The sequence below is a fragment of the Panulirus ornatus genome, chromosome 28 (assembly GCF_036320965.1).
Source record: "Panulirus ornatus isolate Po-2019 chromosome 28, ASM3632096v1, whole genome shotgun sequence".
NCBI lineage: Eukaryota > Metazoa > Arthropoda > Malacostraca > Decapoda > Palinuridae > Panulirus > Panulirus ornatus.
Window position 1 is genome coordinate 986,583 of NC_092251.1, and position 13,579 is coordinate 1,000,161.

General features: G+C 38.0%; 1 protein-coding gene and 1 long non-coding RNA gene across 3 annotated transcripts in view; one reads left to right on the forward strand and one right to left on the reverse strand.

Moving 5' to 3' along the window:
• Positions 1–1,157: 1,157 nt before the first annotated feature.
• On the reverse strand, positions 1,158–3,012 carry LOC139757696 (uncharacterized). The gene is made up of 3 exons (XR_011714693.1): positions 2,613–3,012; positions 1,443–1,537; positions 1,158–1,259 (listed from the first exon to the last, which is right to left on the reverse strand). It is a non-coding gene; the product is annotated as an uncharacterized lncRNA (long non-coding RNA).
• A 366-nt stretch (positions 3,013–3,378) lies between these two features.
• LOC139757755 (ribosomal protein S6 kinase beta-1-like) overlaps positions 3,379–13,579 on the forward strand; it is an 87,763-nt gene continuing 77,562 nt past the window's right edge. The window contains exons 1-2 of one of the 2 annotated variants that reach the window (XM_071678524.1): positions 3,379–3,751; positions 11,143–11,183. In XM_071678524.1, the coding sequence (XP_071534625.1) occupies positions 3,659–3,751; positions 11,143–11,183 (134 nt within the window). In that variant the 5' untranslated portion in view covers positions 3,379–3,658. The remainder of the gene's footprint in view (positions 3,752–11,142; positions 11,184–13,579) is intronic. The other variant, XM_071678525.1, reaches the window with a different exon arrangement.

The following is a 13,579-nucleotide window of genomic DNA, read 5'->3' on the forward strand; positions in this document are numbered from 1 at the left end:
GGGCCTGAACATGCAGGAGGGTGAAAGGAGGGCAAGGAATAGAGTGAATTGGAGCGATGTGGTATACTGGGGTTGACGTGCTGTCAGTGGATTGAATCTAGGCATGTGAAGCGTCTGGGGTAAACCATGGAAAGCTGTGTAGGTATGTATAATTGCGTGTGTGGACGTATGCATATACATGTGTATGGGGGTGGGTTGGGCCATTTCTTTCGTCTGTTTCCTTGCGCTACCTCATCTTCTCTATGTGTGTTATAGAAGCGTGCAGCTCCTTTTCGACAAAGTAGGTACTAATCAGCTATCTACTTAATATATGTAACCGTCAGGGAGTTAACTAAGAGATTAAGTATGGAAATAATTGGGAAAGATGCGAGAAATTCTCCCATAAAAAGAGAAGAGTGAGTGAATGCACAGAAACATTGGTTGCTAAAAGTGCTCAAAATCTGCTTGATGATACAGATGAGTCATGAGATGGACCTTCCCAAATACAAGATTTCGCCCTTGCTGTTTGTAGAAGTAATTGTCAGATGGCATTCACACATATACATATCAGTAAATAACAAAATACCATACACACACTAATAGATAACTGCAAATTCACGTTCATATTCATTATCAGAACCAGATAAATTTACTCCAGTACGTCCACTCATAATCAGAAAAAAACATAATTCTCGTGCCCGTTTAATGTCTAGGAATCACGTTTACGATCATTCACGCAAACGTCATTGACAAATGGATCCACAAATGCTTCCTTCACTTGATGTTCAAGACAAGGCTTGGAGTAAAATAGTCTGTGAAGTAAAATAGTCTGTGTGAAAACTTGAATTCACATTTCTCAATTCTTGAATGTATCAAAAGATTCAGTATCACCTTCAGCAGTTCTGTCCTCATGTCCTTCAAGGACTCGTGTGAACAAGCTAAGGAGGTAAGGCCTCTACGGCTTATCATTTTTTCTTATGGTGACCGACATGGTATGGACAAAAACATACCTCAATCAAAGGCTATCTCGGGTGAAAGGAAAGAGATGAATATATAAGAAAAACTGAATGTAGAAATGAATCCCAGCTTCGTAGGTGTTCATATTTCTGACTCTTAAAGGCTGAAGGTTACATAGGAAGAGGGAAAAACGAAAGGAGGAAGAAATTTCAACGGCTTACTTGGCTGGGGGAAGGAGACATCTTACAGTCAATCATCAAATGCTCTGTTTCCACGCAGAAAGTGTGGGAAACAGCAGACAGAAGCGTGTCTCAGGTCCAAACCTTTGTGGAGGGAAACATGCAGGCGGCTCATATTATGCTGTCTAATAATGCATACCCCAATAACCACTAGCAATGAAACCTTAGTATTTGATCCAACTCCAAACCCACTCTGAACTGTTATGTATTCTCATTACAATGAGACGCATTGCTCAAATTCAAACTAATACTGTGATCCTTACTTACCAAATCAACTCTTGCTATACTCTCACGGCAGAGTATCTTGGATAAAGCTGTTCTTTCCACTATTCAGTCCTTGCTTGCATTCTCTGTAACGATGACTGAGATACACAGTTTTTACAATGAACACGTAAAAATAAACGTCAAGACATGTAAACTCCCAAAAATGTTTATCTGTTCCCCGCCCTTCCCAACAGGCTTGGTCTAACTAGAACTGTCCTCATCATAGCAGCTTGTAATGACTTGAAAACTCTATAGAGATACTAAAATACCTAAAAGCCCAGTCGTATTAATCATTATGATGGCTATACTCCCAAGAAACACCAGTATGAAAAACGTTGAAAATGTTCTAATCAGTGTGATATTGTCTTGGCCAGCATATCAATAGATTACAAGCATATTCGACTGAAAATCATACAAGCATTACATCACTCAGAGCGCTTCAGTCAATGATTTGAGGCCTCAGGGTAGGAAACATCGAGGATTTTTTTTATTACTTCATTGATGCTCTAGATCATACCCCTTTATTGACGCCAAGTTTGCTATGCTCTGATCTATACCCTGTAACCTGTCTCATGAAACCGTCAAAGTAGCCGAGTTTTCTGCAAATTATACATTTGTATTCAGCTGTACTCTGAACTTCTAATGCACTCTGCATAATGTATGCCTTGTATTTCATTTATTTTGACGCCTATTGATATATGATTGTCAGTATAATTGTCTGCATAATGTTAGTCTTGTATTTAAAAGTACTCTGATACTTTGCATGTATTAATTTGGTATCAGGTATTCTGGCCATCCATTGTATAATCACCATTGCCATTAACTCTGGTCACAAATGTCTCCCCTTTTGTCTTGGTTCCAGGATCCACCTGTTGCCGTCTGGTATTGGTGAACTGTGCGCCCACTGTAGGCTCTATACTTGCCTCCGCTTATTCCTAGCTAAATGTCCTTCAACCATAAAATCACAGAAACGCTTCCTATGTGTATACAAAGATAAATTAATCCTTGAGATGAAAATTGCAGTACTTGCAATTTTGTTTGTTCAAATGCAGTCTGACATTCGTAGTCAAGACTGTTCTCCACCCACTAACATAAGCCTTTCATTTAATAAAAACAATATGTTGGTACACATTTTTAAAATTTTACTTACCATTACCATTAAATTTTACTTACCATCAACATGAAATAATCCGGTGTTTCCTAGGACCTTTCTGAAGGTTCCGAGTCCAAGAATGCGGTACTTCCAATAGGAAAATGTACACTCCTTTGGAGTGAGGGTTTTTGACGAGAATATACACCCAGTGATGCAGCCTCGCCAGTGCTTATTCACTTACAGTAACTTCATGAAGGCGTGCAAGGAATAGAGTGAATTGGAACGATTTGGTATAGCGGGGTCGACGTGCTATCAATGTACTTGTTATTTATCGTTTCACTTATATCTGTAATGAGCCTTTCGTTCCTTGTCTGCACCAAACCTGAATACTTCGTGAACTGTAACGATCGTCTAATGCCGTTAGTGCAGCCTGCAATATTCAAGAATAGTTCTTATTTGGGAAATGTGACGTTCAGTGTCCTCAGAGAAGCGGGTTAACTTGAAACATTGTATTGGATATGTTTTCATCCATTTTTCATTCATAATCTGAAGAATAATGAGAATCTGGTTGAAAATATAGCCAAAGCATGTTCAGTGATATTTGAAATATGTATTTCAACCTACGCTTGGTTAAGTGTTAGATATGTTGATATCAATGACTATGTCATTTTAAAATTTTGGTATTTTCCTTTCTTATGAAATTTTCGGTATTATATAAAAATTCCTAAGGTACACTGTGTGTCACATATCAGCGAAGAAAACAAACAGGTATATATTTGCATCACAAAAATGTGTGTTCCTTGACCCATACTTAGTGAAGGCTATGGGGGAATCAGGCCAAGCCAGTTTCCTCTCCTAAGCAAAAGATATCAATAGAATTACGTATATTATATTTAGATATATTGTCTCCAAGAAAACCGAGAAGTTTCCATTTTCAAATCACATGTTGATACATTATCAAGAAAATGATAATGAAAATAAATTTGCTCTAACTGCATTTCATAGTTCCCACTCCCTGTGCCAGTCAGTCTCATGTAGTACATCTGTGTTGTTTTGGCTCAGCTGATCTCCCGAATCTGGACCATAGCAAGTCAAAAGAAGTGATAGTAGACTCAATATTCTGATAATGGCGGCGCCGGGATTATTTGATCTTGAATTACAAGAAGAAGATGCCATTGAATGTGACCAATCTGACGATGATGCTATTGAAGTGGAGGAGGTAAGGAAGTAGCAAATTTTTCTTCTGATAATAGTGTTGTTATAACTAAGCTATTCGGCCAAGTAGTTATTAGATTTCACGTTGCCAAATGTAATATTAGGTATGAATTATGTATTATGGACCAGTACTTATTCAGTTTGTGAGATTCGTTTTAGCAATGTCACCCTGGGTCCATCGCAAGTGACCTACATTAATGATTGAGCAGAATTATAATTGTAATGGGTATTATACCATACGTTTTCCAGGACGCCAAACTGTAAGAGGAAAGAATAGCGCGAGATGGATATTTATTTATACCTTTAAAACCCGCACTTATCTTAATTAGGTTCATTTAAATATTTCTTGAAGAATATTATGATCTTTCTTTACGGGACAATAACTATTATGAATTATATAACGACTATCAAAGAAAATATTTTCTTGTACAAATTGGTACAGCATGAGCTCAGCCACCCTGTTTCTTTATGGCTTTAGACGAAGCTGGTATCTGCACATTCATCACCCTTTATTGAATTGATTTATACTGGTTCCATGATTTGTTGCATGTTTTTTGTTGTACCAGTTTAGAGGCAACATAGAAATAAAGGTAAATATGAAGTTTAGGGCACTTCTGAAATAACTCAAGATTTGGGAGAATTGTATATGAATGGATGCTTTACACTTGTGAGTGATTTCAACCAAAGAAGCATTACTTGAACATCATTATTTTAATCTGCTATGATAGATAAGTGAACATCAGGGGGAAAATGAGGTTATCCATGAAGTAAGTGAAATGTAGGAATTATATGAACCTATGAAGACTTCAACTAACTGACTGTAACAGCAGAAATTACTCAAACTTTTTATTCTTATAGTCAAGATATACCAGACGCACCATTATTTCAGCATCATGCCAACTGCCCTAAAGTGTAAACAGATGATATACTAGGCAGCTGGTGGAGCTGCTTCCCAGCTACACTATGCTTGACTGTTGCATATGGTCCCCAGCAGATCAGCACATTATCATTAGTACTGTATATATTTTTCATATACCTTGTGTACATTAAGTGAGGTTTACTTAGGTTTTGTTGACTTTATAAGTGCATCACTACTTTTTCTAATTAACCCAAGCTTTTCCACTAACTTATTGTATCCCAGGTTGAAAAATGATACACCCCAAAAATACTTCCCTACTCAAAATCACTTTTGGTAATTTCAAAGATGTTCTTGATGTGTGTGGTCTTCATGGTCATGAGTTAATTCGGATGTAAGAAACTTGATATCAGCTGAAATGACAGGTGATGTACCATTTTAGAGATAAGTCTGATAAATCAGAGGGATTTTGAAGAAATTTATTGTGAAGATAATAAAAGAACCTAAACATGATTTTTGGACATTTTAACACAGAGACAGACAGACAGACAGACACACACACACACACACACACACACACACACACACACACACACACACACCAAAAAACAAATAACTTTGTCTTTAGATGTAATGTAAATATTGGAGTATTTTGGAAATGTTGAATTTAGTGCAACAAGTCTGAACCTGTCTTTAGATCTTATTTTGGGCAGCAGCCAGAAAATTTTTGACTAGTACTGTTGCTGTTTCGGGTGGTGAGAATGACCAAATCTTTATTTGGTTTGCAAGAAAATATTAGAGTACAATAGAAATAAGGCTAATATGATAAGTATTTAATTTTTGAAGTTATTTCAAAGATTTTTGCTTTTAGACTTAAAAACAGTAAGCACAGAGTTGGAAAATAGTTTTATAGCTTCAGATGTGAACTCATCCTGGTTTAGTTATAAAGGTATTTTTCTTTCAATTTTAAATGCTGTCATATTGATGAGAGAGATTAGATTAGAATAGAAAACATGAGGATGAATTCAGAAAGGTTTTACGGTATCAGAGAGAAGAATTTTATCTTTATTAATAAAAAACAAAGCTAAAATCTTATTATTTGTTGTACTGTAAACAAAGATATGTGAGCAAAACAAAATTGGTCAGTCTTCAAGTAAGAAGACTACAAGAGCAATTCCAAGGATTATTTTCAATCATGTTTCCTTATATAGCAAGGTGGCCCCAGGAACACATGAAGTGTGCTTCATTTGCTTACACCTACTGTCTAGCTGTCAAGTGCAATGAAACAAAATGAGATCTCCCCATCCAAATCCAACAGACCATTCCTTGGTTCCTTGTGACAACTTCACATGCCTTATTCCATTGATTCTCAACCCTTCCTCTGTCATTTACCCCCTCGGCTTGATGTATTTCACAATTTACCATCTTACTCTCATGCAAAAAAAAAAAAAAAATGCATAGCTGGCATAAAGTCACAAAAGAAAGGAAACATCTTTATTAATAAGGTTTTGCATAAAGATAAACTTTGATAGGGAAAAATATCCAGTCCATTTGTATCAAACAAGATCAAACAAAAATACCAGAAGCATTACAGTGTGAACTCTGCTGATTCATTGAATTAACCAATTTATTTATTCGAGGAGCTGTTGATGACAACTCTACCCTCATGTCGTTATTGGCTTTCATTGCTACTAAAGTAGAAAAAGCAGATTCACATATATATGTGTTGACAAAAGGATAAAGCACTTTGAAGGCACACTGACTAAGAAGTGGGAATGAATCTGTGAGTTTCATCCAGAAATCAACACCAACTCTATCAAAGTCTTCCGTACAGAGATTAAGTACAGAGATTAAGAAAGGAAGTACAGTACAGAGATTAAGAAAGGAAGGACAAAGAAACTTTGGAAAGAATTTTTTGGACAAGGGAGGTGAAAATCCAAAACTTTTCTCTAAATACATCAGGAGTCACTTTTCAATTAAGAAGCAACTGATGAAATGAAAGGATTGGGTGTAGAATTGTAGAGGATGTTGTAAGGAAATGTGAGGAACTGAATAACAAGTTCAAAAGTATTTTTGCAGCAGAAGACTAGAGCCTCAACACCAGTGAGATTTAATGGGGAGGAGGTTTTGGAAATCATTGAGATATTCAGAAAAGAATATAAGTTTCATGGTCCTTAAGAAATTTTGCTGTGTGCTAAATGTGTTTGCAAGTTTGCTAGATTAACCATGTGAATTACTGCAAGGTGAATTTAGGCAAAGTGCCAAGGAATGGAAAAGAGCAAATGCCATACTTGTACATATAAAAGGAGATTGGAAACAGGCTTTGAACTACAAACTAGCCTTATGAGTGAGTGTGAAATGTAAGGTTCTGGAAAAGATTATTAAAAAGCAATTGGATGACTTTATGTAGTGGATAAATAACCGAAGTGAGAGACAGCTTGGTTTTAGAGAAATGAGATCAAGTGTAACTAACTTTTTGGAGTTTTACAAGAGAGTGAGCTCAGTCCTAGACAAAAATGGAAGGCTGGCTTGACTGATTGTATCTGAAGTGCAAGAAAGCATTTGAAACTGTACTGCATGGGAGGATTATTAAGAAGCTGGATCACCTGGCTGGAATAAGAGGAAACTTTTATGATGGTTGAAAGATTATCTTATGGGAGGGAACAGAGGATGCATGTTAGAGGAGCTTTTTCTAAATGAGTCGAGATGACCAGCAGAGTGCCACATGGTTAACTTCTGGGACAGTTACTCTTCTTGATCTATGCAAATGAGTTGCCTGAAGATATGGTTTCTTACCTGAATATGCATGCATTCTAGTACAGTGTATGGTTAAGGATATGTTTGGTAGACTTCACAACATTCATAGGACTAAAGATAGATTATGCCTTGCAAGCCTTGTCACTGCATCTAAAGAAGCTCAGAGGTCTGAGTGAAAGGGTCCTGAGAAGAGCAACTAAGATGGTACTTGAATGGAGATTATTGAGCTGCAGTGAGCAGCTGAGGATTACAGATATGTCCATCATGAAGAGGAGAAAAACATGGAAGATGCTGACTGTGAACAGTTGCTCAGATGTATTACCAGAGCAATCATAGGCCTTGACAAGAAGCCAGGCAGAAAGATGAAAAGGATGTAAAGAAATGCTGGTTAATCATGGGGGTGGTGTATGGCTGGAACAGACAAGCCAAGGAAATGGCGAATGCCAGCAGTTTACAAAGGTGGAAAGTTACTTGATGGTGTAGAAAGTACAGAAGATGTGGCCCCCTAAAAGTAAAATTCTATTTACTGTACAAGTAGTTAAATTCACACATAGACATATGTTTGTGTTTTCAGAATGTGACCTGAAACAGTTTTTATATGCGTATTTAATGAATATATCATCTCTAACAGTTTCCAATTTTTTTTCTATACAACAATAGATTTTCACTTATAAAGTAAAGAAAAAGAGCAAAGGAAAGGCTGCCACTTGTCATGCAGTTGGCTGTCAGAAGGTGAATATGTTTGCCTCTCTCAGTGGAGTTCTCAGATTTTTAGATAATACACAGCACAGTCTACAGAAGTATACAAGGACCTACACTATTTCTTAGTTTACACATGAATTTCTTTCACTATAGTATTTATTTTATTTATTTATTATACTTTGTCGCTGTCTCCCGCGTTTGCGAGGTAGCGCAAGGAAACAGACGAAAGAAATGGCCCAACCCCCCTCCATACACATGTATATACATACGTCCACACACACAAATATACATACCTACACAGCTTTCCATGGTTTACCCCAGACGCTTCACATGCCTTGATTCAATCCACTGACAGCACGTCAACCCCGGTATACCACATCGCTCCAATTCACTCTATTCCTTGCCCTCCTTTCACCCTCCTGCATGTTCAGGCCCCGATCACACAAAGTCTTTTTCACTCCATCTTTCCACCTCCAATTTGGTCTCCCTCTTCTCCTCGTTCCCTCCACCTCCGACACATATATCCTCTTGGTCAATCTTTCCTCACTCATTCTCTCCATGTGCCCAAACCACTTCAAAACACCCTCTTCTGCTCTCTCAACCACGCTCTTTTTATTTCCACACATCTCTCTTACCCTTACGTTACTCACTCGATCAAACCACCTCACACCACACATTGTCCTCAAACATCTCATTTCCAGCACATCCATCCTCCTGCGCACAACTCTATCCATAGCCCACGCCTCGCAACCATACAACATTGTTGGAACCACTATTCCTTCAAACATACCCATTTTTGCTTTCCGAGATAATGTTCTCGACTTCCACACATTCTTCAAGGCCCCCAGAATTTTCGCCCCCCTCCCCCACCCTATGATCCACTTCCGCTTCCATGGTTCCATGCGCTGCCAGATCCACTCCCAGATATCTAAAACACTTCACTTCCTCCAGTTTTTCTCCATTCAAACTCACCTCCCAATTGACTTGACCCTCATCCCTACTGTACCTAATAACCTTGCTCTTATTCACATTTACTCTTAACTTTCTTCTTCCACACACTTTACCAAACTCAGTCACCAGCTTCTGCAGTTTCTCACATGAATCAGCCACCAGCGCTGTATCATCAGCGAACAACAACTGACTCACTTCCCAAGCTCTCTCATCCCCAACAGACTTCATACTTGCCCCTCTTTCCAAAACTCTTGCATTTACCTCCCTAACAACCCCATCCATAAACAAATTAAACAACCATGGAGACATCACACACCCCTGCCGCAAACCTACATTCACTGAGAACCAATCACTTTCCTCTCTTCCTACACGTACACATGCCTTACATCCTCGATAAAAACTTTTCACTGCTTCTAACAACTTTCCTCCCACACCATATATTCTTAATACCTTCCACAGAGCATCTCTATCAACTATATCATATGCCTTCTCCAGATCCATAAATGCTACATACAAATCCATTTGCTTTTCTAAGTATTTCTCACATACATTCTTCAAAGCAAACACCTGATCCACACATCCTCTACCACTTCTGAAACCACACTGCTCTTCCCCAATCTGATGCTCTGTACATGCCTTCACCCTCTCAATCAATACCCTCCCATATAATTTACCAGGAATACTCAACAAACTTATACCTCTGTAATTTGAGCACTCACTCTTATCCCCTTTGCCTTTGTACAATGGCACTATGCACGCATTCCGCCAATCCTCAGGCACCTCACCATGAGTCATACATACATTAAATAACCTTACCAACCAGTCAACAATACAGTTGTATAGTATTTACACTATCATTTATGTTAGCCATTTTTTCTTATACTGTGACATAGTCTACACATGAGTACTATTTGCATTTTATCCCTGTTTCTGTTATTTTCTTACACTGTATCATAGTTAGCACAAGTTTCCCATTTGCAAGTTTACAAGTTTACTTTTTGCATTATATCCCAGTTTATGTTTTTTATTACACTGCATCTTAGTATGTACAACAAGTTTACCATAGTTTACAAAGCGTGACTGGTTTCTGACCATAGAAACTCATGTCACCCTTGTTGCTTGATTGAAGTGGTCACAAAAAGTGTTGTGTTTCATCTTGTATGATGCCCATCCAAATCCCTTAACAGTGGCTACTAAACCCCTTAATGATGGGGCTTAACCCCCTTATCCCTCTGTATTCATAGACCAATAAAAAACTAATGAGGGTTCTTCACTTATGACAACACAATACTCGTATGATTCGTGTAGATATCAATTTGTTGATCTTGTGACATCCACCACTAGCACTCAATTAGCTTTGAAAAATATTGCAACTCCTCTGTATTTGAGAAAAAGAAAAAGAAAATGCAAATATGAATGTGAAAGTAAAGTGAAATGTTCTGTTTAGTCATGGGTTTTTTGGATTTTGTTACAATGGTAGAGAAGGTGCATGTGAAATGCACATGATTTAACTTTCATTATGGTTTTTATTGAATGAATGAAGCAAAAGAACAGAAATTTGCTGACTGCAAATAATGTGGATGATTGTTACATAATGCATCTTCCGTAAAAAAGTATCTTCCTCCAAATAGTTGTGGTAGCCCCACTTTATATATGTTTTCATCAAAATATGAAATTGATATAACATTTATTATGGAAAATGACGGGAAAAGTCACCAGCAATGTATATATTGCAACACAGCATTGTAAAAACGGGTACCAGTGTGAAGCCAGGCCGATGGGCATTTCCCAAAATCCTTCGTCCCCGGTGTTGTTTTGTTTTGGAATAATTAGTAAGATACTTTTTCTGACTGTATATGCATATATTGTCTCAGCAAATTACCATATTCAGGATATATACATGTTCTGTCTTAGCAAATTACCATATTCAGTACTTGATATATAAAACTATACAAAATTATGTACAGTTATACATGTGCCATTATTAGAGTAAGGTGTTGATACTGTAGCGTTTGTGGAAAATACTGAATGCATGTCTTTAGAATAGAAGATAGAACTTTCATTATAGGTATTCTAACATGTCTACTTATTTGATACCTTTAAAACCTGATTTTTATTTATTATTTCAGAGTCAGTATGAACAAGGTCCAGACATGAATGCCATTCTTCAGTAAGTATGAGAAAAGTATGGTGGATAGATTTATCACGTATATGATGATAGGGTGTCCCAAAGTAATGTGCCCACCCTTTATATTAATGCTTTGTACTGGTTCTAGAGCTTTCATTTTAATTTCAGATTATATTGGAAGGAAACAGACGAAAGAAATGGCCCAACCCACCCCCATACACATGTATGTATATACATACACGTCCACACACGCAAATATACATGCCTATACATCTCAGTGTACACATGTATATACACACACAGACATATACATATATACACATGTACATAATTCATACTGTCTGCCTTTATTTATTCCCATTGCCACCTCACCACACATGGAATAACATCCCCCTCTCCCCTCATGTGTGCGAGGTAGCGCTAGGAAAAGACAACAAAGGCCCCATTCGTTCACACTCAGTCTCTAGCTGTCATGTAATAATGCCCAAAACCACAGCTCCCTTTCCACATCCAGGCCCCACAGAACTTTCCATGGTTTACCCCAGACGCTTCACATGCCCTGATTCAATCCATTGACAGGACGTCTACCCCGGTATACCACATGAATCCAATTCACTCTATTCCTTGCCCGCCTTTCACCCTCCTGCATGTTCAGGCCCCGATCACTCAAAATCTTTTTCACTCCATCTTTCCACCTCCAATTTGGTCTCCCACTTCTCCTCGTTCCCTCCACCTCCGACACATATATCCTCTTTGTCAATCTTTCCTCACTCATTCTCTCCATGTGTCCAAACCATTTCAAAACATCCTCTCCCCTATCCCTGGGGATAGGGGAGAAAGAAAACTTCCCACGTATTCCCTGCGTGTCGTAGAAGGCGACTAAAAGGGAAGGGAGCGGGGGGGTCTGGAAATCCTCCCCTCTTGTTTTTTTTTTAATTTTCCAAAAGGAGGAACAGAGAAGGGGGCCAGGTGAGGATATTCCCTCAAAGGTACAGTCCTCTGTTCTTAACGCTACCTTGCTAATGCAGGAAATGGAGAATAGTATGAAAGAAAAGAAAAGATATATATATATATTTTTTTTTTTTTTTTTCAAACTATTCGCCATTTCCCGCATTAGCGAGGTAGCGTTAAGAACAGAGGACTGGGCCTTTTTCGGAATATCCTCACCTGGCCCCCTCTGTTCCTTCTTTTGGAAAATTAAAAAAAAACGAGAGGGGAGGATTTCCAGCCCCCCGCTCCCTCCCCTTTTAGTTGCCTTCTATGACACGCAGGGAATACGTGGGAAGTATTCTTAATCCCCTATCCCCAGGGATAATATATATATATATATATATATATATATATATATATATATATATATATATATATATATATATATATATATTTATATTTATTTATTTTGCTTTGTCGCTGTCTCCCGCGTTTGCGAGGTAGCGCAAGGAAACAGACGAAAGAAATGGCCCAACCCACCCCCATACACATGTATACACATACATGTCCACACACGCAAATATACATGCCTATACATCTCATTGTACACATATATATACACACACAGACACATACATATATACCCATGAACACAATTCACATTGTCTGCCTTTATTCATTCCCATCGCCACCTCGCCACACATGGAATACCATGTATATATATATATATATATATATATATATATATATATATATATATATATATATATATATATGTATATATATTCTAAATCCCCTTATTCCCTGCGTGTCGTAGAAGGCGACTAAAAGGGGAGGGAGCAGGGGGCTGGAAATCCTCCCCTCTCTTTTTTTTTTTTTTTCCAAAAGAAGGAACAGAGAATTGGGCCAGGTGAGGGTATTCCCTCAAAGGCCCAGGTTCTTAACGCTACCTCGCTAATGCGGGAAATGGCAAATAGTTTGAAAAATATATATATATATATATATATATATATATATATATATATATTTTTTTTTTTTTTTTTTTTCATACTATTCGCCATTTCCCGCGATAGCGAGGTAGCGTTAAGAACAGAGGACTGGGCCTTTGAGGGAATATCCTCACCTGGCCCTCTTCTCTGTTCCTTCTTTTGGAAAATATATATATATATATATATATATATTTTTTTTTCCGCTGTCTCCCGCGTTTGCGAGGTAGCGCAAGGAAACAGACGAAAGAAGTGGCCCAACCCACCCCTATACACATGTATATACATACGTCCACACACGCAAATATACATACCTACACAGCTTTCCATGGTTTACCCCAGACGCTTCACATGCCCCGATTCAATCCACTGACAGCACGGTTATTAGGTTATTAGGTACAGTAGGGTTGAGGGTCAAGTCAATTGGGAGGTGAGTTTGAATGGAGAAAAACTGGAGGAAGTGAAGTGTTTTAGATATCTGGGAGTGGATCTGGCAGTGGATGGAACCATGGAAGCGGAAGT